The following is a 25,994-nucleotide window of genomic DNA, read 5'->3' as shown; positions in this document are numbered from 1 at the left end:
AAAGACTTTCAATTTACTCTTTCTAATATTTTCTTATATAAGTTTGAACCCAGACTTACCACTAAAAGGCTGACTACTGGTGCCAGTACCCTAGTTAACTTTTTACTTTCGTAAGTATGGATTTTACGTATATAAGTGCTGTAATATATAAAAAAGTGATTAATTAATAATTCAGTTAATGTGTTACAGTGAATAATGTGATAAAAGTTAAACTAATTAGTGTTTTTAAATATTATTGTGTTCAATGTAACCTACAACTTAGCATTACTTTATTTTGATTTAGTTTCATTATGCCAAGATTGGCTGGAATTTTAGAAGCCCTCAATGAAGAAGAAATTGAAAGACGCAGGTTTAAAAGAAAAATGCGTACTAGGTACCTCCAAAGATCCATTCCCGACTTCGAGTTTGTATCTAAATACAGACTCAGTCGGGAAGTCTTCGAGAATCTTTGTCAGTATGTGGTACGATTATTACCCCTGCCTAAAAATAGTTGAGCAATCGATCCAATAACCAAAGTAAGATCTTATGTACATTTTGTAGATGAAAAAATTTAGTATTTACCTATTATTTAGTATTCCCATATCTATTTTTTTTTCAGATTCTCACTGCATTAAATTTTTATGCCAGTGGTAGCTACCAGGGTGCAGTCGGACAAAATTTAGACACCACTATGGCTCAGCAGTCTGTCTCAAACTGCATCAGGGATGTAACAGATGCCCTAAATACACCCTATATACTAAGGAAATGTATAAGATTTCCTCAGTCCAGGGAAGACAGGAACATATTGAAGAGAAAGTAAGTTTATGTATATTAAATATGATTAAGATTTAACTTTATAGAATTTTATGCTCTTTGTCGATTTATAATACATATACTATTAATTTAGTTCAGTCAACTATTTGTAGCTGTAAATTTATAAATGATATTGTTGTTAATTTCAGGAATCAGCATAAGTTAATTGATGTTTAAATAATCAGTAGTTTATATTTCTTTTTCAGTTTTGCTACACAGTATGGTATCCCTGGTGTTATAGGATGTATCGACAGCACCCATGTAGCTATAATTCGGCCAACAGTCAATGAAGAGAGATTTTTCAATAGAAAACATTACCACTCTTTAAATGTTCAAGTTGTAAGTACAGTATTTTATGTAAAATTTGCATAGTGTATAAATAATTCTCAAGTTATTCTTATTTGTCACTATCTGCAAATATCTTTATAATGTTTGTCCTATTTTTTAGATTGCTGACAGTAATTTAAAAATTATGAATATTGACGCCTCTTATGGTGGTGCCACTCATGATGCATTCATTTGGGAGCATAACGAGATCAAAGATCATTTGGAGAGTCTTCAAGGAGAAACAACTTATTTGCTGGGTAAATAAATCGTAATTGTTAACTTTGTAGTTGTACTACATATAAAATTGGTGAACAAACAAGAATACAATGTTTTGTCATTCCTTTTCATTATTAGGATGTCATAAAAGATGATTATAGATTGTATTTCAGTATTTTTTATGTTAAATATTATTAGCTGATATTATATTGAATAGTCTATAAGCTATCAAGTGCATTTATCAAATTCCAAGTCTCACAGTTAAGTATGTTTTCTTTTCTTTCAGGTATATAAAGATTAGAAGAGAGCCATACGTTCTATTTATGGTATGGGTTCGAGATAGTCATTATATCAAGGCTTTAAAGAATCAAATATCCTCACCGTTGCCTCACAGTACATTTATGAAATATTATGTATACAAGGAAAAACTTAGATAGTTTCAAGAAACTTAAAGACTGTACAAGTAGAAACTTATGCAATAAAAATATACTAATTTTACCTAAATGCTGTTAAAATTGATATTAAACAAATGTTATGTAAAAAAGCCTATTATAGGATAGATGAATTCATAGATGACAGCAATATAATAAGTTTATTTGAATAAATGATTTTCTATTCTATTCTATTAGAAGTTAAGGCATTACTTATTTACAAAATTAAAAACTTTTTACAATAAAATATTTTTATTTTATAATCACATATATGTAGCTATTTATATATAGATAAAAGTAAAATCAAAATTGTATATTAAACATTTTTTAAAATAACACTAATTATAAATGATTAAACATTCATTCAGAAAAATGTTGTATAAGTATATGCAAACTAAGTAGTGTAGTTCAAGGCGCATTAAATTAATGACCAGTAAAAAACTGTAGTTTAGTACTTTGTGTCTTTGTTAATACTTATATAAAGCTAAGTAACATTTTTATACTCATTATTTAACAAATCAACAAACTAACATAATTCAACAAATCAACAATGATATATATAAAGCTAAGTAACTTTTTTATACTCATTATTTAACAAATCAACAAACTAACAGAATTCAACAAATCAACAATGATATATCTAAAGCTAACTAACTTTTTTATACTCATTATTTAACAAATCAACAAACTAACGTAATTCAACAAATCAACAATGATATATCTAAAGCTAAGTAACTTTTTTTATACTCATTATTTAACAAATCAACAAACTAACACAAATCTACATTAATCATGTCAAATTTAAAAAAAAAACAAAATTTCAGCTATTCAGTCGTCTTAATTCTATTTGTAGACCATCCAATCGATCCCTTATTAATACATTTAATTCCTGGAGTGATTGGCGAATCAACCCTGACTCTACCACCCGTCGATCCTCCGCTGCGATTCGCCGCTCCTCCATTTCGAACAAACGCCTGCGTATACTGCGAGGTCCAATGGCGGCTCGACGGCGTCGTCGCTCTGACGACGTGTAGTAGCCGTTGAAGTTCTGAAAAAGTTTTTTTTTAAATAATTATTATCATTATTGTTTTCGGTATGCATGATTGGTACTAATACCAGACTTGATGTCTAGGAATATACTAGTGATTAGGACTATAAGCCCCCATTACTAATAATCTTAATATTTAAAGAAATATTTTCATATAACAATAATTTATTATGATATAAATTTTTTAATCAATAATAAGGTATAAGTAGGTGTTATTTATTAGTACTGTCTTATCTTTACTTCTTAGTTAACATTGAAAAACTGTGTATATATAAAAAGGTACCAACTCTGTCTCAACTCATATTTCTGCTATGAAGCAGCTGTTCTTGCATAGCTGTATTTCAGTTTGAAAGGTGGGAAAAGGCTATTTAGGTACCTTATATACAGAAATAAAAGGAATGGTAATGCATGAGGAATACTATGGAAGTCACCATGTATTTTGATGACATCCATTATGTTATATATGTCTAGAGATAACAGTTAGCACTATTTTAGTAATGGTTTTACAACATACCTCTGGAAATGCAGGAACATGTGCATCCGACTGAGGTTCTCCAAAGCCCTCTCCCATAATACCCAATATTCTGCACTGTATTGGGTTTAAAGGAACAGCAGATGATTGCCCTACCCCAGTGGCTGTGGCAGACCTTCGAGCAGCAGTAGCAGCTTTTTTAGTTAGATATTTTTTGTCAGCCCATACCTAAAATTTATAAAATTTATAAAGTATCAGTATTGGAAAATTTTATTTAATAACAAAATTATTTAACATTTTAAATGCATATCACGTACTAAAATATCAAGAAAAGTGCTTACCTTCTGCCACTGCTTTACAGTTTTAGTGCATCCACCCAATGCATTGAGTTCGTCTGTGAGACGAACCCATAATTGGGTGGATCTTGTTCGCCCTTCTGCATTTCTACAGTGGCCACGAGCTAACTCCTGGTGCTCTGCTAGGAATGTTAGGAGTGTATGCACTTGTTCCACAGTGGGATTACTCATCTAAATGCATAAATACATTTGTTAGCGCTTGTCATAAATAGAAACTAATAAATAAAATCAAAGTTATTACATGTTCATTTTCATTGATGTTTAACGAACAAATTTAGCAATAAAAAATTATTTAAAAACACTTGTGATGATAATTCTTAAGTTTATATATAAAAAAATAAAAACAAAAATATTTGTAATACGCAGTAACGTTATTTTCAAATATAAATAGAGGTTTGACGTTTCCTTTTGACATAAAATACTACTAATTTTAGAAGTTTATAATTTCAACGACTGTACATCTTATTTTATCCGGAGTATACCACTTTATTTTTTTCCTAATTTAAGAGTGTATAATAAAAGACTTCTCATCTTTCATTCGTTCACGATCATAGTCTATGGTACCCGTCCGAAATATCTTATTCCGAAGAAACTTCATGGTTCCTTTAAACTAGTATTTCGGTCGTCTTTCGTTTCGTTACGCGATAATCGGCAGTAACTTTCGTGGTAGACCTACAGACTATTGAGCAGACTCTTTAACCATAAAATCTCTTGTGTTGATTCACTTGCTGCTATAATCCCCACTTCAGATGAGGAAATAGATACCGTTGGTTGTTTTTGGCTTCTCCAACTAATAACAATTCTAGAAAGTAAGCAAACCATTCCAGATGTCATTCTACCAGTAGTCTGATCTCCTGCATGATCTGCATCACTGTAACAGATTAAACGTTTAGGTGACGATAGTGACTCAAATCTGAGTTCTTTTTCTTGTGTACCTTTTAAATAACGAAAAATGCGCTTTATCAACATTACATCGTTATTAGTAGGTGTTTCAAAGTTTCTGGACGCGACACCTACTGCGTATTATATGTGTTAAGGTTGAATAGCGCTAGTGTAAAGTCTATAACTAGAGTGGTTACTAGGGGTACCCTCCTTGTTTATGGTCACTCTAAAAAAAACTGAAAAAGTGTACGTCATATACGTATTCCATAAATTGTAAATAATAGTGTCTAAAGTGTTCGTGTCGTGTTGTGTACCTACTCGCCTGATCCCTTCCAGTGTGTAATACCCGTATCTGCTTCCGTCTCCACCGCTTACGATATTTGGATATTTGGTAAGCCACTCTAGTTATATTAGATTATGGGCCCCACTGGAAGAAAAGAAAGGTTTATACCATGGAATCTCTACAAAAATAGATATCGCGAAACTTGTGGGTAAGGAAAACTGGTCTACATGGAAATATCAAATTTCTATTATGCTAGAAGGTACGGTAGGTGCCTTAGATGCAGTAGAAGGAAAACTCCAAAAACCAGTTCTAGCTGCAGAAGCAGGTGATGCTACAACGAGCGCCTATAATGATGCTATGGCTTTGTATAGGAGGACTCAGAGCGGCGCTCTGCTAATGCTCACTACAAACATGAACGAAGGTACATTAAAAAAGATTATGCGTTATAGAACTGTACACGAAGTTTGGCAAGAGCTACATAGACGCTTTGATGGACAAACTGAGGACAGGGCATACAATTTGTGTCTCAAGTTTTTTGGATTTAGTCGCAGTAAGGAGGATGATATACCTACTCTAATTGCAAAATTAAAAAACATATGGAATGACTTAAAAGTCGAAATTTCAAAAATTGACGCAACTGCCAAACTCCCTGAATTGTTCTTGATTTTTAAAGTTTTAAATACGCTCGATGAACGGTATTTTAACTTTAAGTCAAGTTGGCTAATACTGAAACAGTCTGCAAAGACAATAGAAAGAGTAATCTCTGCTCCTTTGAAACAGATTTACGCAGTCAAGACAGCTCACGTCAAGAGGCACTAGTGACTACGCCTGTTGAGCGAAAATTTAAACAAAAGACAGACGAACAGCTGATCTGCAACTATTGTTCTGGGAAAGGACATAGAGTGCGCAAGTGTAAGAAGTGGATTAAGGATGGAAGGCCACCAAAACCAACTTCAAGCGCGTCAGCATCTGGTTCCAAGTCTAAGCAAGTACAACATATTTCGCTAATGGTAGATGCCTGCTCAAAAAGTCAGTTTCAAGACCGAAATGGCTGGTATATTGACAGTGGAGCTACAACACACATTGTGTTTAGAAAACTCTTTTGATATTAATATATTTAAAGGTTTTTCTTTTTTATTATTCTATAATCAAAACATATATATAACAAAATTATATCATGTCACTTCACTATCTACCATCTTAACATTAAACTACATTTTTCAGTCATAAATAGTTTTATTACATATTTATACAACATTCGTTATCAGCACGAAGAATAAATCAATTTAGAAGACGATTTAGCTCATTTATAATGGCTGGAAATAATTTTAATGGAATTAAGATATTGATGAGTCGTGAAGAATATACGGCATAGAAGTTCAAAATGAAGATGCTGTTGGAACATGAAGAGCTGTGAAATGTAGTAGATGGTTATGAATCCAGTGATGATACACCTATGCATGTGCGGAAACGTAAGAAGGCATTATCAAAAGTTTGTCTTTGTGTGGACGGTGCCGCAATGACGCATGTGAGGACAGCAACGTCAGCAAAAGAGGCCTGGTATGCCTTTGAATAAGGCATATGAAGATCTGAGTCTAGGTCGAAAATTGGTAATGGAGAGACGGCTGTACAGGGGTACACTTTATCTGATTTTTCTCATGTCGAGTCGTACTTTAATGCAGTCTTGACATGCGATAAGTCGATAACAGTTCTCTAGCTGCGATACTGTTGGGAGGTTTGACATCACGTTTTGTACTATTAGTAATGGCTTTAGAAAACTCTAGTTCAAGTGACTTTGGAAATGGTGAAAAGCAAGTTGTTGAGTAAAATGTCAAAAGTTGCTCAGAACGACGGTGCTGAATTTCATACTTCGCAATTAAAAGAGAAAAAGTAGAGGCCTATATGTTTTAAATGTATGAACATAGTCCTGATTGTCCACATAAAAGGGACAAGAAGGGAAATGTATCCAAAATAGAACAGGATATTAAAGATACAACGGATTACCTTAGTCCTGTAGTTGTATCTAGTTTGGAAACCAGAAATTGTGACAAATGGATAATCTATTTATGGAACATCAGTATATATGACTTCACATGGTGAATGGCTGAAGAAATATTGTCGATTAGGTATGGACTTACTCAGAAAAGGTCTAGCCGTTGGAGTGGAGTACACGGAGGTTGAAAAGGAACCGTGTATATATTTTACTACGTTGTATTTTTGATACTGTTGTTTTTGTTACGTTTTGTTTTGTTATATATGTTTTGATTACGGGAGGATATGTTGAGAAAACTCTTTTGATATTAATATATTTAAAGGTTTTGTCTATACTATAATCAAAAATATACAAACAAAATTATATTGTCACCTTCTCTATCTACCATAACATTAAAATAAATTTTTCAGTCATTAATAGTTTTATTACATATTTCTACAACACATTGCAGTGAAGAAAGATATTTACACTAGTTTTCAAAACTTTGATTCAGACCACACAATATCAACGGCAGATGACACTACCATACCTGCATTGGGAATGGGTACTGTTGAGGTAGAGTCAAATGTTAACGGAACAATACGGCAAATAACTCTGAATGATGTGTGGTTAGTACCATCACTGACAAAGAATTTATTTTCAACTGTAGCAGCACAAGATTGGATGCAGAATAGTACATTCACGTCAACAACTAAGGAATGCAACTTAGATATTGAAGGCATAACTAGAGTTGTAGGACGTAGAGTTCCATATGGCGGTTTATACAAGTTGGACATGAAGACCATCATGCCGACAAAGTATAATTCGACAATAGAGATAAATGCTGTAACTGACTCCAATATGCTACAATTGTACCATGAACGCTTTGCTCACCAGGATAAGAGACATGTCATGCGCGTATTAAAGCATGAGTTAGGCATACACTTGAGTCCGGATAAAGTTAAGTGTGAAGGATGCATTTATGGGAAGTCACATCGGAAACAGTTTGGAACAAGGGAAAGAGCAACAACAGTTGGTGAACTTATACACACTGACATTTGCGGTCCATTTACAACCGAAAGTATCTCAAAATATAAGTACATTGTATTATTTAAAGATGATTATTCAAGATATCGTTTTGTATATTTTATCAAAGAGAAGTCAGAAGTAAAGGAAAGCTTTTGCAAATGCTTGAAGAAAGTAGAAATGCTGGGCATACTATTAAGACTTTACTAAGTGACAATGGCGGAGAATTTGATAATGAAGATATGCGAAAGATATTACAGAGATACGGCGTACAACAGCGGCTGACTATGCCTTACACACCGGAGCAAAGCGGCTGTAGTGAGCGAGAGAATCGTACTCTAGTAGAAGTTGCGAGATCAATGATGTATACTAGAAAACAAATGCCGCAAATACTATGGGCTGAGTTAATCAACACCGCTACCTATGTACTCAATAGGACAGGTCCCACTAGAGTGGAAGGCAAAGTACCTTATGAGCTATGGCATGGAAAAAAGCCCAAGATAACTCCCCTAAAAATAATTGGTAGCGATTGTTATGCGCAAATTCCAAAACAAAATCGCACGAAAAATAAGAAAACTATTAATGGCATTCTTATAGGCTACGAAAATGATGACGGATATCGTGTCTATGATGGAAAGAAGATAATAAGGTTAAGAGACATTACTTTTGAGAGCGATGTTGAATTCAGGATTTCCACCTGCATGCCTAATTCTTCAGAGGGAGTACTATGAGATAGGAGTCACTTTATCGAGCAAGAGCCTAGAAATGAGAATGACAATTTTGAACATGTTCTAGAGGGAGAACAGTGGTGATGGATGACCATGTTCAAGAATCCGTAATCCATGAGAACAGCGATCCTATTATCCCTAATAATGAGGATAATGATGACAACTGTATGGATGATGTTGATGAACCACTACAAGTAGTCGAACCATTAAGTGACATGGAGCCTAGGTACAATCTAAGAGAGAGAGCGACCATACCTCATCCCAAAAGGTATCAAGACTATGTGTGCCATATAGGTACAGAGAGTTTTCCTGGTACACTTAAAGAAGCTGTTGAGAGAGAGGATAGTGCTGAATGGAAGAAGGCTATGGCAAGCGAACTTCAGTCCGTTAAAGAGAATGATGTATGGACATTGTGTGATTTACCATCCAACAGAAAACCACTTCCGTGTAAATGGGTTTTCAATATAAAGCGTAACCCAAACGGAACTATTAACAAATACAAAGCTAGGCTTGTAGTTAAAGGATTCAAGCAACGAAAGGTCCCGTTTCTCGCATGGCCACAATAAGAGCTTTGTTAAGTGTTAGTGCTAACTTATATTTAACACAATTTGACGTAGCGACTGCATTTCTGAATGGCAAGCTCAAAGAAGAGATCTATATAAAGCAGCCAGATGGATTCAGTGACGGCACTTCAAAAGTATGTCGTTTAAATAGAAGTCTCTACGGCCTTAAACAAGCACCGCGCTGTTGGAACTCTTGCTTTGAAGAGGTTCTAATAGAGAAGGGTTTCATACAGAATAGTGCCGATTGTTGTCTTTTCACAAAGAAAGTGAAAGACAAGAAAATATTAATAACTTTGTATGTGAACGACGGCCTTGTCGCCATTACAGACAAAGCCTTGGCGGACCAATTCCTTAAAGAATTAGGGCAGACGCTAAAAATAACAAGCAAAACAGCAAGCTACTATCTGGGTTTGGAAATTGAAGGTTGAAAGATGGTTCAGTATTCATCAATCAGGAATGTTATGCTAAGAAGACTTTAGATAGGTTCTGGATGTCTGAATGCAACCCAATCTCAACACCTATCGATAGGACTTCTGAAACAGGGAAAGTTGGAGATCCTGAAGAGAAAAAGTTCCCATATCGAGAAGCTGTAGGTGCACTTGCATATCTAATGACAGGCACACGCCCTGATATAGCGTATGCAATTGGGCTAGTTTCAAGAAAATTAGAGATAAATAATGTCAAAACAAGAAAAAAGACAAAAAAGAGAGTACAAAACTTTCTTTAAATACGCATTTTGACATAGATCTTGTTTTAACCCATAGAGGCTGCGCTTTAGTTTACAGACTCTCTTTGTACCATCTTGGTGTCTTCTCTTCGTGCCTTCTGGCTGTTTCATATATAGCTGTTCGCTTACTGTACCGTTTAAAAAGGCAGTAAATACATCAAACTGATATAGTTTCAGATTTTCCTGAGCAGCTATGGCTAAAAGTTTTCTGACTGTGCTCAGACGAACTACTACTACTAAATATTTTGCCATAATCTAGACCAGGTTTCCAGGGAATAGATCACCATTCTGGCTTTGTACCTTTCGACAGAACCAGCAGCGTTCATTTTTATTTTGTAAACCCATTTGCAGGGTAAGGCTTTTCGACCTTTAGGTAGATCCACCAAATCTCAGGTTTCATTCTGTTCAAGTGACATTATTTCACTCAACATAGCTTCTTGCCGTTTTTCCCTATCTGATGACTGAATTGCTTCTTTAAATGTTACAGGTTCTTTGGGTTTGTTTTCAATATCTTCAACTGCGGCCATAATGAAATTATTATAACGCTTAGGAAGATTTAGGTATATTTGATCTGTCTCGTAAAGATCTTGTTTGTATAACGTTTTCTGACAATTCTGATTCATCTTCATCAAATGAATTATTAGTAGATATATCTTACCTTCATTAATTTCATATTCCAGTAATTGATAGTTATCATTACTATTAGTACTATTAATTAAATTTTCTTGCAACAATTCATTATCGTCCCCATCAACCGTTTCTGATTGTTGAAATTCTACCTCGTCAACTCCATCAAGTTTAATACTAATTTGTTTACGAGGTGTTTCTTGAAATGAAGTTTGTTGACGGTGTTCATTTTTCAATTCAGGTTTGTTAATACCATTAATACCAAGGACTTCTTTATTATTTGATTTATCATAGAACATGATCTTCATGACTTTAATATCTTTTGAAGTAAGTATTTTGTTTTTCGAAAGTATGAATATTCTAAATGCTTTGCATGTTTCAGAGTATTCTGCGAACATACCAGGTATTGCTTTGGGTGCAAATTTGTGACCATTAATACCTTTGAGAAGAACAAAAATCTTGCAGCCGAACACGTACAAATGATTAATGCATGGTATTCTTCCAACCCACCGTTCAAATGGAGTTTGGTTCTTATGGGACACAGTCACCTAGATACATCAAAATAATAATTGCATTTAATAATGTCTAGTAAGACAAATTCAATATTGTCTACTAGGCACTGCTGTATCTAAACTGTGTCACCCCACCTTACATTTTCCTACTTTTATTTAGTATATAAGATCATTATTTCTATGTACACATTGTCAGTTTATCATCATCTGTAATATACATCGTCTCGACCAGCAACATCTTATAATTTACCCGCAACAGTTCTCAATAGCGCTATTAATACTCCTATTAGATAGATAGTTTGCTGTAACTAGAGCTTCACCCCAAAGATTTAAAGGTGTATTTCCATCAATCATCATTGCTCTTGCTTTTTCCACAAGTGTACAATTTTTCCTTTCAGCTACACCGTTTTGGTTTGGAGTATAAGGTGCCGTCAGCCTTCGTTGTATACCACATCGTTTTAGAAAAGTATCAATCTCTTTATTTACATATTCAGTGCCATTATCGGACTGTAAGAACTTGATTTTATTTCCAGTGTGTGTTTCTGCTAATTCTTTATACTCTTTAAACTTTTCAAAGACTTCGCTCTTGTTTTTAATTATGTGGACTCTACTATATCTACTGTAGTCGTCAATAAACGTAACAAAGTACTTCTTTCCACTTACTGTAGGGATCCTTATTGGACCGCATACATCGCTGTGAACGATTTCCAGACGTTTTGTAATATGTAATGTCGTTTTCTCACGAGGAGCAGGTACTCGATGAAGTTTTGCTTGGATGCAAGTTTCACAATCATTCAGCATTTCAGAAGTATCGAAGTTTAAGCCTATTAACTTTTATTTGTAAGTGCAAATTTAAGATCCTTGGCATTCATGTGGCCAAGTTTTCTGTGCCACTCACAGATTTTTGATGATGTTTCCTTTTTAGTATTGCTTGAAACATTGTCATCATTATCATCGACCAGATTGTTGCGATCTTGATTAATAGGTTTTGTACCTTTCGACAGAACCATCATTCAGACCATCTTCATGTTTGAATGCCGTGATAGTTATTCCATCTTTAGGATTATTAACTGTTGCTTTTTTTTTTTTTTCTTCTTTATGGCTTGGCACGTCTGTGCATTTGCCAATATACAAAATTTGGGAAACAGTAGTTCAGGTAAAGGAAATTTTGGACGATAGGTTTAAAGGATCAGGTAAGTTGACAATAGGATTAATTATAAGGATTAGACTAAGGTACTACACTATACATATTAATTATATACAATATGTCATTATACTTATATAAGACCTTAATATATTAACAGACAACTATTTACATATGATATATTTATATAGAGGCAGTCAGTTTTATATTTACAATTTTATATTATTACTACTTAGAAAAATCGAAATACTTTTATACACATCAATATCATTAAGATATAATAAAATTGGAATTGATGTAGGTAAAGGAATTCGGTGAGATAGGAGATTATTAAAAAGGTAGGAATGATCATACAGAGGACAACTGAAAATGATATGGTTCAAGTCACCCACTTCTGTACCACAGCTACATATATCATTATCTACAATTTTTAGCTTAGCTAGATGTGCAGGAGAGCATACATGCCCCAATCTCATCCTAATTATTGACGTAGTCTCGCTTTTGTTCAAATTAATTTTGAAGAACCAAGGTTTAAACTGAATAGTTGGTTGAATGTTAAAATAATATCGTGCCTTATTCTGGCAGCTATTAGGCCAAAATTCACTCCAAGCATTATGTAGATATAATCCTGGGAGAGCAGCCAGATCATGACAATAATTTTTATATGGAACAATATCACCGCATCCAATTGCCTCGTTCGCTAAGCGATCTGCTATCTCATTCCCATGTATGCCAGTATGTCCTGGAATCCACGTAAGCGAGACAGAGAACCCCCGCGAGTTACATAACTGCAGCAATTTTCTGATTTCTATGATAATAGGATAATTAATATTTGATTTAAATGGAAATTTTTGAAGAGCTAACAGTGCACTTCTGGAATCAGTACACACTATTGTTTGCTGAAGTTTCATAATTAATATATATTCTTATTAAATACAACAGAGCAACAAGCATCTGTCATCTTGCTAACTGGCATTAAATTAGTACACAGGCTTGGTACATACAGCGTGTTTTGCAAGTTAGTAACTGCATAATTCTTACCATTCTTAGATAAAAAGGTTACTGTGCCTTTTCCTTTAATATCAGCAGTGAGTTCTGCTGTCGCAAAGTTTAATTTCTTGGAGGCTTTTTCTAAAATCTTAAAAAGATCACGTTGATAAGTAATATGAGATGAACAGCCACTGTCTAAAACCCATATGCTGTCTTCAGGCTTCTTATTATGCAAGAAGGCACTGCATAGCATAGTTTGTTTTTTGATAACTATTATTAAGTTTATTGAGCTTACTCTCATTATTTTTCTTCCAGCAATTTGTATAAATTTTGTGACGTTTGCGTTTAAAAATGTTCCCCTTTCGTTTAAAAATATTACAGGAAACATAATATGCTTGTTCATTAAAAGAACATTCAGGTTCATTATTATTTGTAATTTGATGGTGACGTGCTTCACATTCTTCTACTATTTTCGTTTTAAGTACATCAGGCTTTGGAAGTATATCGCGTGATTCGATAGCGACTCTGAAATTGTCATATTCTGACGACAGACTGTATAACATCATAATTAACATAATAATTATAGTCTCATAAATTCTCATAAAATCGTTACTGTTTATCGCTCTGCTACAATATTAAGTAAATCAGGATTGAGCGCAGTGGAATGTTTTGTTATTTATAAAAAATATATTAAAAAGCTTAAAAGACACTATTTTTCATTGAGATAATTTTTATACATAGAATAATGAGTATTTATAATGTTTGTTGCTAAGTAACAACTCGCTAAGAAGTATGTATACTTCTTCACAATTTCCAATCCGTGAATTCTCCAGAAGTAATTATTGATTTATTTAATATAATTGTAAGATAAATCAAAAAATGTACCTTGTAGATATAATAAAATTCTATGTCTACTTAAGTGTTCGAAAATAACACAAGTAGACAAAGAATTTTATTATATCTACAAGGTACATTTATTGATTTATCTTCATAAATTTATATACTTACCTACATAAATTTTACTATACTTTAAATTCTACCTTCATATATTTTAAAGTATAGTAAAGTTTATGTAGGTAAGTATATAAATTTATTTGTGTTAGTTACGTACTTCTATTGGGGTGGCGCTCAACATATAGCTAACACTTAGTTACAGTTTTTATTATTATTTGATATATTTTATTATTATGGAAAGAAGTAATTATGTATTTAGAAATTGTATTATTAATAATAATGAAAGTGAAATCATTGAAATACTCAATTGTGGATTTGACCCAAATTTAGAAGGTGGTTGGCCAATTAGATTAGCCGCACGTCATGGACGATATTCCATTGTTAAACTACTACTACAGCATGGAGCAAACCCTCACTTATTAAGTGCTTCTGGTGAGTTTCTTAATATCAGTCTTTGTTTTATTACTACAATCTATTAAAATTATTATGTAATTTTTAGGTGCATCAACATTGCAATTGGCTGTATACTCTAGTCACGAATGGGAAAGCGATAGTTGGTCTTTTTTATTGTCTTGTTGTGATTCTTCTCAGTTGGCAGATGGTGCCGCTGTAGCAATAATTTTTCAAAATGTAACAGCACTCAAGAAAATATTAGAAACTGGTCGATGTAATACTAATATACCTACAACTTTAACAGGTAATTCAGTTCTAATATTGTTATATAAAACTTGACTTAATTTCATCATGTATTAAACGGTATTGATAGTTAAAGGTTTACCAAAGTATTTTGTATAAGTATACTTACTTGAATGCCAGAAATGGCACCGTTTGGTAGGTACACCTCATCTATATACAAGTGGGTACATTTGTAGGTACGTTAGAATATTATAAGTAATTTAATACCTCAATTATATTTTAAAAGGAAATGGAATAGCAAACAAGCTGGCGTAACTATTGCCATGAATAGCATAGGCAAACGGACATTATGTTATCATGTGACGATTGTGATATACCACTCATATATAACCATTCTGGAAAACTATAATGTCATGACTAATATCCTAAAATTTCATTGTCTTATATATTTATAAAATAGGCTAGACTAAGGTATCCATACAAACTACTTTTTATAGTCTACTTCAATTATATAAAAAAATAAATCATTTTTTGACAGTTGACATTTGATGCTGAAGTAAGATTACAAACCTGTACTACAAAACTACATGTCAGGTTGACCTCCACGCGGTTCTCCGTAGATTGTGGTAAATTCACCACGATTAACAACAGATGATACACTGACTAATCTGACTATATGTCCCCAAACTATACTTACTGTGGGATCACCATTCCAGAATATTGGTCTTTTGTCTTTGTCACAGCTGTTCTTTACGGCTATTCATAAAAAAAGTGTACGGTATTTAGGTTTCGTCTAATGTTGCGTAAAACCGAAATATTTAGGCCTAATATACCTATATTTTTCACATTTTTATTTTTATAGGTAAAACTGTTGAAGATTTGGCAAAAGGATACAAACTTCAGTGTCTATTAAATACTGCGCCATTTACAAATAATTATCTAAACGTGCGCACACCAGTAACCTCACCAAGAATTTCAAGGCAGAGTAGACCGGTAAATTTACATTTATATAAAAACTAATATTATTAAAGTGAAAGAATGTAGGTATGTCTTTCTGTTTGTTACCTATTTAACCAACTAGAAGGGATCTTACTTAAAGAAAGACAGGAAAATATGCTGCATTATTATTATTATTATTACGAATATAGACTATCCTTTATCCCAATAAGCTTATGGATAAAAGCTAGTAGCAATAAATAATGTTAAGTAGTTGTAGTCGAGGATTATAAATAGAGCTATAGAAATAATATTATAATACCTATATATGATGATGTTCACCGAAGTGTATGGATAAGGTCCACATGCAACCATTTTACATGGATGCATGAAAGAGTGTTATATTGCGCTTTCTTAAATATGTTTCTACACAATTATAGTCGTCATATTCGTGAATTATTGCAGTTTGTAGGGTCTCGTCTGATCTAGTTCCTACAACTGATTTATTTTATTATTAATTATATTCTTAATAACTTGGTATTTGTGATTTTTCTTAGTTAATTTCACACTAATCTTTATAAAATATAAGTACATATGTAGAATTTAAAAATTTCTCTTTAAACCTTATTTTACCTACGTACGATGTGATTATTCTTTTTGGTTGTATATATGGTATAAGTTCTAAATATATAACAAAACATATATCTATCTATTATTCATTTCAGGATACAGGAAATTTAATAGCTTTACAGCAATCGCAACAAGTTAGCAATTTATCGCCATCTGTTGCTAGATTTTTTCATCAAACAGCAGCACAAACATCATTGACTCCACCAAGAAATAACTTAGTTACTTCTTCGCCAACTGTCGAATGATAAACATAAATTAATTGCAAGATCCCTTTGTAAAATAGCTATAGAAAATTATATACATGAAAAAATCTAATTTTATATATCTAGCTATTTAGTTTCTATTTGAGAAAATTATATTAAAAACTGGAATAGTATAATTAGGTAAATAAAATTATTATGACAAACATAGTAGTAAGTACACATTATTAATTTGTGATAGAATCCTAAAACTGTAAATATTTCATCTATTCGATTCTCCAAACTCCAATTGTTAATGTTTTTATGAACTATAACAATATTACTCTACCAAATATATAGGATTATAACGAGATCTATGTCTCTTACGAAGCTTTTTATACACAAATTCATCGTTGTGAAGATATAAATATATTCATACATACATCTTAAACATAAGGCAGTGGTATTATTTTCAATTCTACTCTGTATTTCTTCAAAATCTTCTTATCATCCTACATACTTGACGCCAGAAGCAAACTTTGTACAAAGTAGAACTTTTATTTAAATATTATTTGGTTAGTGTGAATTACGATATTGTTATTTAGGACTAAGATATTTCATAGAAACAATGTCTTTTTCGTAACGCAAAAAAATTATTCGGAAATTCAACTTGAATGGGTTTGACGAGTATCAGAGCCTGCTCATTTTAGTGATGTCCGTCGTACGTACTGTTTATGTCTCATTAGCTCTTTACACTACATAAGACGAGCCATCAGTTTTAAAAAAGACATTAATGTCTTTTTTAAAACTAATTGTATGTAAACATAGATTTATTTGAAACTTCATCATTATACCTACCTCTATGCCTATACAAAATATCTTAACGAAATATATTTATTTTTATGTAGATTGTTATAGAAAATAAAATGTAACTGTAGGAACAGTGTCAACTGTTTTCATATTACTAACAGTCGCTACCTTCATAATTATTTAGCATTGACGTGTGTCTAGTTACAGTTCATTTAGCTATCGTCCAATTTTTACTTTAATTCAAGCTATTGTTTTCATAGTGATAAGTGACACAAAAAAGTAAATTTGTTAAAATGTTTTCTTACGTTTTTAACGTTATTTTTACACATAAGACGATTAGGTTGTACCTACCGATATTGACAACAGGTGGTGGGTGGATATTAGACTACACTAACGGGTTACGATAGGTAAATAGATTACATTAGTAAGACTTTATTGTATTACACATTTGCAAAGTCTATGTTCTAATTAATAGAATTTACTAGAATATGGTACAAGTTTGTGGTAAAACAAAAATATTTTATGAAACTAATATATCTAATTATGACACAATTTAATTAAATAGGTACCGTATGAAATCACATCTAGAGTTCATATATCCTATTTACACACACATTTTAAATTTGACTCATAATTAAGAAATCATTACATAGATATATTATACATTATACCTATTCTTCATAGCGATAATTATAACGACCACTTTGTGAATGTGCACTAAGCCGCATTATATTCGTAAAACTGTACATTATTTTGTCCTACTTCTGTAATCTACATTCCTAGCAAAAAAATAATATTGACAATGTATTATAAGTTTATTTTTAATTATAGGTACTTACAATATTGACATGTTAATTACTATAACGAATATTGTTCTCATATAATTGCAGTGCTCAGTGTTCAAGACAATAAAATGAAAAATAATAAATTAATTAAATGTACAACTGCGTTTCAATTAAACTAACTATTCAAAAATACTATCAAAAGTTAATTAGTATTTATTATAAGTACTCCATGGACACGCTTGTGTTGGAGTGCATAAACTTACTTCTTGAGTTTCCACAAGGCTCTCATTGTTCTCCTTAAAAGTATATAAAAATTTTAGAAACTCTAATTAGATATAAAAGTAAAGAAAGATTTTTCATTTAATCGTACACTAGCTGTATCCTACTACTTTTTAAAATTTTAGGTACTGTGATCATAACGCATACAATTGTGAATAGTATACAATATAGGTAAAATAAAATAATAGCATTCTGTATCCAAGAGTTAGTACACTGATTTTTTAACAGTAATACCCAACCTCCGATCGATCGCCCCTTTCCAATTCAAACTGAGATCGAAATTATGACGGTCTGAGCTAAGGTTCGAAGCAGTCGTATCCGTCAGGCGGAACTTGGCCATCAGCCGCTCCATAAGTCCTTCCGCGGTTTTGTAATGCCATTTGCACTCGCCCCCTATCGTCCAGTGAAGATAAAGACCAGTTGCGGCCAACAGCATTAGTGTAGTCCGAAAGAAAAAGTAACTAATCTCTTTCTGGAAAGCTGTACCATTAGCCCAGGAGTGATCACCATTCCATTGTCATAAACAGACCCCAAAGAACGTAGGCAAAATGCATGGGCAAATCTCTGAAAATTCACAACATAATTGAATAAATAATAATAATAATAATTTACTTGTCGTGATGTACTGGGAGCATAATTCCTGTTTTCTTGAATAATTAATGGCATCCCAAGAATACCAGACATTTTACTCCTCAGATCTCTGATGAATTTGAATATCACGGTTTCCTGCAAATTACAATAAAATATATTATTACCACCATATATTAGTACTTACTTTTATTCCTCAACTAGTAGATATATATAAAAACAGCAAAGATCAGTGAACAAAATGAGAAAACCTACCTACCGACCTAGTGTATGTTATAGCCAGTGGGGATCAATGGCATAGTAGCCATTTTTAGTTCGAAAAACGGATTTAGATGGCGTCATTGGTATCGAATGGAATTCAACATAGTTTTGTAATCGTTTAAAACCCAACACTATGTTTTTAAAAAGGTATCTATTTTTAAAAAGTCATATATAGATGTTAAAATGAAATAATGCGTTTTGAAAAGTAATTTTCATATATTTACTCATTTTGTTGTTGCCCTGTATTTGTTTACAATTTAATCATTGCTAATTGGGGCTTATTGTTTCCAAAATACTTTCATAGATGGCGCTGTTTTCATTTGTATCACCATATTTTAAATGTTTATTTTATATTTTCAAATAATAAGTACTTACTATATTATTATGATAAATTAAACATAAAAAAGTTTAAGTAAATATAAAACAGCTAAACAAGAAAACCATATTATTCCAGTAATACTTATTTAGAAAGTGTTGCCATATTAAAAATAAATGCATAGATTTATCGATTTTTTCGAATAATCGATAACAGGATATTACAACGCATTATTCGATGGTGCTTTTAATTAGTCTTTGCAAACAGTAAAATTTCATCATTTTGTATTATACTCTTATTTGGAACGAATTGCAATGCATAATTTTTACTTGACGACGGCAAAATAGAGAGATTTTGACAGGTATGCAAGTACTATATATTTATCTGTTCGCTCATAACTTCGAAACTTGAAGAGGGAAATATTAATTAGATTGATCTGATACAAGTGTACTCTATTATATCAACCTCCACGCGGTCACCCTGGTAATTATAGCAATTAATGACATTAGTGACATAGTTCTTCTATTAAAAAAATAAATACCTACTTATTGTAATTTAATGAATGAGAATTGAATGTGGTATAGAGTATATAAGGTCAGCTATACCTTTATGAAACCTCAATAAACAAGTGTTATATGGTATCTAAATTACTGACATTGATAGCTAAATATGAGGATCCTCGAATTTTTAAAAATACTCATAAGAAACTTTACAAATACTCGAATTTTGCTTTTGTAGAAGAATATTTTCAACCTTACTAAATTGTACAAGGTTTTGAAACGATAATCATTCATAATACTATGATATATTACTGATCCTAGTACCTACTATTCATGATAATTAGTTTTTTAATATCTCCATTCAAGGGTAGGTTATTAATAATTTATATTATTAGATTTCATCACAAATAAAAATATCGATTTAAAATCGTAGGTTGGTCCATATTTTTTTATTATATCGAAATGACAACGAGTACTGGCAACATAAATGAAATGTTAAAAATATAAAATATAGGAATAAAAGAATAGGATAAACGACTTTAAGTCAAATGCTTAAAACATATTTTCACTAGCATTGGATTTTTTCTCTTTTTTCATCATTTAAGTTAAGTAGGTACTTCAACTTTTGAATTGTCCCTGTTCAGAGTTCATTGAACTTCTTATTTTTTTGTCAAACTCAATAATTTAAATGTGTCTAAGGACTACTACAAATATTTAGTAAACTATCGTGTCTTTGAGGATTATCTCATACCAGGTATAACTATAAGTTGTTAAAAACTTGCATATGTATGCGTGTGTATCTTTCATATTAAAATATAATAAACATAGGTACTTGGTGACCGCTTTAATGTGGTATTATTATGTTTTTATTATTGTTATTAATGTAACTTCAAAAAACTAACACTGATTTTATAATTTTTGATTGATTGAGAAAATACTGAAAATTATTAATCAAAATAAAGTACTAAACAGTAGTATTATTTTTATATTTTATTAGAACTGAATGAATATGATGTATGAATAATATGTTTATTGTACTAATAAGGTTACAGTTTAGTTACTTTCATGTAAATTCATTCATGTAAGTTCATGAAAATGTAACATGGTATATGATATTGTTTTCAGATTTTCCTGACATCAACAACTTAATACTGAACAAAGTTTAAACAAATAAGAGATGATATTCTAAATCTCCTAGTCATTCAGATGAAGATAAATAACATTTTTACTGTAAAGAACAGGAGTTCAAAAGAATAAGAAATATATATATATATATATATATGAACATTTTACTGTATAAAATAATAATGCAAGTAAAAATAAGAGAAAAAAGCAGAAGAAAAATCTGTAAATTATTAATCACAATGCAATTAATAATATAATTAAATAAGTAAGAAAGCAACGGACTTGTGATGAGAAGAAATTCCAAGTAATTATATTATGTGTAACCGACTGCAAATAAGTTTATGATTTAAGCTCATGATTATTATTATATTGCTTCATCAACAAATCCAGGAATATTTTGTGTACCAGGAATTAATTATGAAATGATTTTGATGAAATATTATGTCTTGATATTGATTTATTTGGAATATAATATAAAAATAACAGAATTGTTTGAAGTTTTAGTGGTATAACAGACAAGCAGTGAAAGAAATATTATTGTAAATTATTAACAATTGTTTATTATGTGATTAATAAATTATTTAAAAGTGTTTTATTACCTGAAATGAAAATGTTATGATCTTCAAGTGTTGTGTTCATGCAATGTTAGTTTCACCTCATTCGATTTAAAATGTCAGGAATTATTTACTACATAATGATTTTGTATTAGATGGTAATAATATATATTTTTTAATGCAATTTGTATAATAATTCCCATTTACATCAAGAAACTTTGTGTAAATCTATATTTCTCTGTCTATAGACTTTGGTCGTGGAATACTAATAAGAAACAAAATCTAGAGACTGTAGTATATCACAGCATCCCAGAACCTTGTACCTACCTAATACTTGCTACTTTTTTAATCAATTAATTAATTTGATCTCAATCATCATGATGAACAATGATGATAATGTTGAGAATGCTGCCAATGATTAATTTTATGGTGGTCATAAATAAATACCACCGTCACTATCGTCAACAGTCATTATTGATCTCATCATCATCACCGTTACCCTCCTTCATCCATATTGTCAAAAGTTACTACCTACTATTATTAACTGAAATGGTAAATAAGCTGACGATCCAGCCAACCACGACGCTATCCGACGTACATACATACACACATATTATTAAACAGCATTACGTCATCATGTCGTGCCCGCTATATCCCGCATACGTTATCATTCCGGAGAACATAGATGTTATGTCCAAATATCCTGTAATTTCGCAGCTTAATTTCAACTGAATAACAACTTACATAAATACCAAAAAACTAGCAGTAAAGGCGTAGTTTGTAGATATCGAAGGTTCTACAAATAGGTATAACATCAAAATAAGTACCTACATGTCATTAGCACCGATGTAGTATCCCTGAAAGAACCTACATATAACAGATTGAGGTTGTGCAGATATTATTTTCAGTTTTACAAATTGCCAGTTTACCATAATTAACTACATATTGAGAAATAATTATACACTGAAAATTATATGAGGTACCCATATGCACATCAATTGATTATAGCTAAAATCTATCACTATCACATAACAATTTAAATAAAAAAAACCGTATTAAAATCGGGCTATTCGTTAAGGAGCTATTGCTCCTTAACCGATAGCCCGATTTTAGTGCAGACGCGTTACGACATATCTTCGTCGGGAGAAAAAAAGTAGGCATGTAAAAAAGTAACTGTAACATAGTACATAGATACATAGGTACATTAGCCGTGTCTGTAGACTGTCAGCGAACAATATTATACCTACATTGAATTTTCGATTGTACCCAATCAGGAGTTCGATACAGTTATATATCTATTATGTACGTATCTTTGCAAAACAGATGTCATGTAGACCGAATTCTCTGCCATCTATTTTCATGCTTTATTACTAATCACCCACTAGTAATCCAAACTGCTTCAGATATAGCGACATCTAGCGCCTACGGCGGCGAAATAAAATAGCCCGAAGAATAGCCCGAGTTAGGAAGGAACCATTTTCTTGTATGGGATGGGGTATCTGTATGTAATATTATATTATCTGTGGTTATAGCACAGATAAGCATAATCAGTAAGTAACATAATGGCAATATAACGACCTCGGAGGTCTAGCGGTTTAGGACACCGCTTTACTTCTGACGGTCGCGGGTTCTTATCGCACGGTACAAACTTATGAATATGATTATTTGTATCGCTCTGGGCCTTTTTTTATGAATATTACGTATGTATAAAACAAATATATTTTAATGCTTTATTTCACTGTATGTATTTTATATCTTACCTCAACATATTTTCGCATTGGTATAATGACGGGTAAATTCCTGGTCACACATATACTTGGATAGGTTAAGGGCTCTCCTCGCCAAAATCTTATTACATAATATGATGAACAGTCTTGTTCAGGCAATCTATAGCCATGCTGTTGACATAGATAACTTTGTATTACAGAAAGAAATACCACGAATACCTATGCCGTATGGCAAATTACAGAGTATTTACTATTTTTCCTGAAACAATAAGCGTTTGCGAATGCGATGATAATCAATCATATTTCCAGAGGTAGGTAAGCTTTGCACAAAGTTGTCTGTCAGTTGTCTCATTTAAACTTAAATGAGACAGATAACACAGACAACGATATGACAGAGAAAATAAGGGTACTTATAGGGTACGGATATCACCTGAGATCTCCTCGAATTGCCTTGAAAAGATAACGAGACTTTAATTTATCGATTTATTTATTATATTTTTTATCTTTCAATTAGGTAGTAGCAATTACTTCCGTAGGTACTTTCTTTTTTTTCCATTTACTGTCAAGTACCTATATTGTTTTAGAATAAACACTTACAATATTTTTCCAGTGGCGACGTAAATCCTTGTAAAATTTGAAAGCGCACATTTCTGGAAACGAATTGTGATGCTCCTCCACTATAGCTTTATTTAAGCTAAAATAAGAAAGTGGGTGATATTTGAACTCCAGTAGGTATAAACTGAAAATTATGTCTAATATTATGGATAGGTATAATAAACTAAAAACATTACACTTCCTCATGATTGTCAACCCAGATGGGGCAATCGGGCTGTCAATGTTGTGGTGTACGTAAGACTTGTCCGATCCATCCTCCGAATTGGCTTGAGCCAAAGTTCGAACCCCTAGCGGTGCCAGCAGACTAAACTCGTGTCCGTCAGGCGGGAGTTAGTCTTCAGCCGCTCCGTAAGTCCTTTAGCGGTCTTGGAGACTATCTGCATTCTGGTCATCACCACATTCCGCTGTAAAACTAGTAATATACATAATACTTGGGCATATCTACCTTGGTAATACCCTGACATATTCTCCAGGAGCAAAGTCACCTTCCAATTCCATAATAATAACTATTTTTACAGGCTTGACTTCAATGTAAGTAGAACTTTCTAACAAAAATACATTTGTATTAATATTAATTGTTCTGTTGTGTAATTGTAATACCTATGTAGAAGCAATATTATTAGTGCCTTTTTATCAGGAGCAAGGTGATCCTAGGATAATAAGTTATCTTAGTAGTAGTAATAGTTATCTTAGGACAAGGAAAAATTATTTCTAGAAATTGCTACATAGGTACACTTAATTGATCTTAGTCCACATATTGAAGTATGTCTACTTACTAATAACCATCAACAAAAATAAAGCACGCTGCCTGAAATAGGTGAGATTGAGTTACTCACACAGACGACTATTTACGTAGTCTACCTAAGTTACGTATACTAAGATAAGTACTTACCATTACTTGCTATATGATATTGTAGTCCATCTTGGGGTCCTTTGGTTGTAAGAAAATCTCTATTATTAATGAGATAATTAGTGCCGATTGTATTCCATAATGGTGCAATTTTAGCTGTCATTGTATACACAAAACACATTTCGAATATATCGGCCGTAGTCTTTTTTATAGAGCCATCCTTTTATTAAAAAAAATGTATATTAAATAAAAACCACTCCAGTTCAAATAGTCACATACAAACTTAGAAAATAAAATAGGAACGTAGATAGTTACGACTAGGTACTTTTTTTTTCTCAGCCATTTTTGAAGTAGGTACACATATTTTTGTTCTTAGTAGCCTTTTATACACTAACTAACCCATACCTACATGGAACCTTATTCAAGATCTGACCCATATTTCAGTTTGCCCTTCCACTGTTATGATTGAAAGAGTAAATACCTAATCAGGTATCTATGTAGAGGAGCACGCGATTATGCAACTCGCGATTATGCTTCGTTTTTGATTAACATTTTTGTAACTTATCAAGCAATTAAGTATTAAAGAAAGGTTTGCTTCGCTTTACATAGGTAGTGCCATAAAAACAATCAAGAAAATTAATTTTCACATTTTCTAATAATTTTTGAGTTTAATTACCTGTATAAGAGAGAATTTCAAGAACAATGAATTAATTTTATCATAGTCGTCGCCCGTTTTATTGAAGATAATGTGAATTTGTTTCAAATTTTTCTTATCGGGACTGGCTAATATAGACGAATTTGAAAATATAATAATTCTGTGTAACAAAAAAAAAATAATTTATACTAGCAAAAAAAAAAAAAGTATAATTTCCCGACTGTTTTCAACATAATTATGTTATAATTTCTAGCGAAACAGAAAATGCAAGTAAAAATATTACTTACCTACATTTAAGAATTTTCCAGTGATAATCAGAGGGAGCTGACTTATCGTGTTTATCTTTGATATTCGCAACGGCTGTTATATAGCCTAGAGTATCAAAATTTGGATTAGCAACATTCCAATGAAAAGTCATTTTAGAATTGATTTTATAAAAAAATAATAATATTACAAAGTAAATCAAAAGTGTAGGTCTGTTTTTACATTTCGCGCCAA

The 25,994-nt window shown here is 32.1% G+C and overlaps 3 protein-coding genes and 1 pseudogene across 3 annotated transcripts; 2 read left to right on the top strand and 2 right to left on the bottom strand.

Moving 5' to 3' along the window:
• The first annotated feature begins 257 nt into the window (after positions 1-257).
• Positions 258-1,997, top strand: LOC131852690 (putative nuclease HARBI1; annotated as a pseudogene).
• A 589-nt stretch (positions 1,998-2,586) lies between these two features.
• On the bottom strand, positions 2,587-3,992 carry LOC131852726 (uncharacterized). Its single transcript, XM_059203453.1, has 3 exons — positions 3,628-3,992; positions 3,329-3,514; positions 2,587-2,814 (listed from the first exon to the last, which is right to left on the bottom strand). Exons 1-3 carry the CDS (start codon positions 3,811-3,813, stop codon positions 2,587-2,589), a joined length of 600 nt encoding a protein of 199 aa, XP_059059436.1. The 5' UTR covers positions 3,814-3,992.
• Positions 3,993-14,188: 10,196 nt separating this feature from the next.
• Positions 14,189-16,535, top strand: LOC131852654 (uncharacterized). The gene is made up of 4 exons (XM_059203355.1): positions 14,189-14,482; positions 14,550-14,747; positions 15,549-15,679; positions 16,348-16,535. Exons 1-4 carry the CDS (start codon positions 14,284-14,286, stop codon positions 16,495-16,497), a joined length of 678 nt encoding a protein of 225 aa, XP_059059338.1. The 5' UTR covers positions 14,189-14,283; the 3' UTR covers positions 16,498-16,535.
• Positions 16,536-18,232: 1,697 nt separating this feature from the next.
• LOC131852725 (uncharacterized protein C18orf63-like) lies at positions 18,233-25,914 on the bottom strand. Its single transcript, XM_059203452.1, has 8 exons — positions 25,784-25,914; positions 25,518-25,656; positions 24,884-25,061; positions 24,437-24,536; positions 23,974-24,070; positions 23,410-23,547; positions 18,918-19,031; positions 18,233-18,322 (listed from the first exon to the last, which is right to left on the bottom strand). The coding sequence occupies exons 1-8, from the start codon at positions 25,912-25,914 to the stop codon at positions 18,233-18,235; spliced, it is 987 nt and encodes a 328-aa protein (XP_059059435.1).
• Between the last annotated feature and the right edge of the window lie 80 nt (positions 25,915-25,994).

The sequence above is a fragment of the Achroia grisella genome, unplaced genomic scaffold, assembly GCF_030625045.1.
Source record: "Achroia grisella isolate CSIRO2021 unplaced genomic scaffold, CSIRO_AGI_Agris_v1 utg856, whole genome shotgun sequence".
Lineage (NCBI taxonomy): Eukaryota > Metazoa > Arthropoda > Insecta > Lepidoptera > Pyralidae > Achroia > Achroia grisella.
Note: the sequence above shows the minus strand (reverse complement) of the source record. Positions and strands in the feature narration are given on the sequence as shown.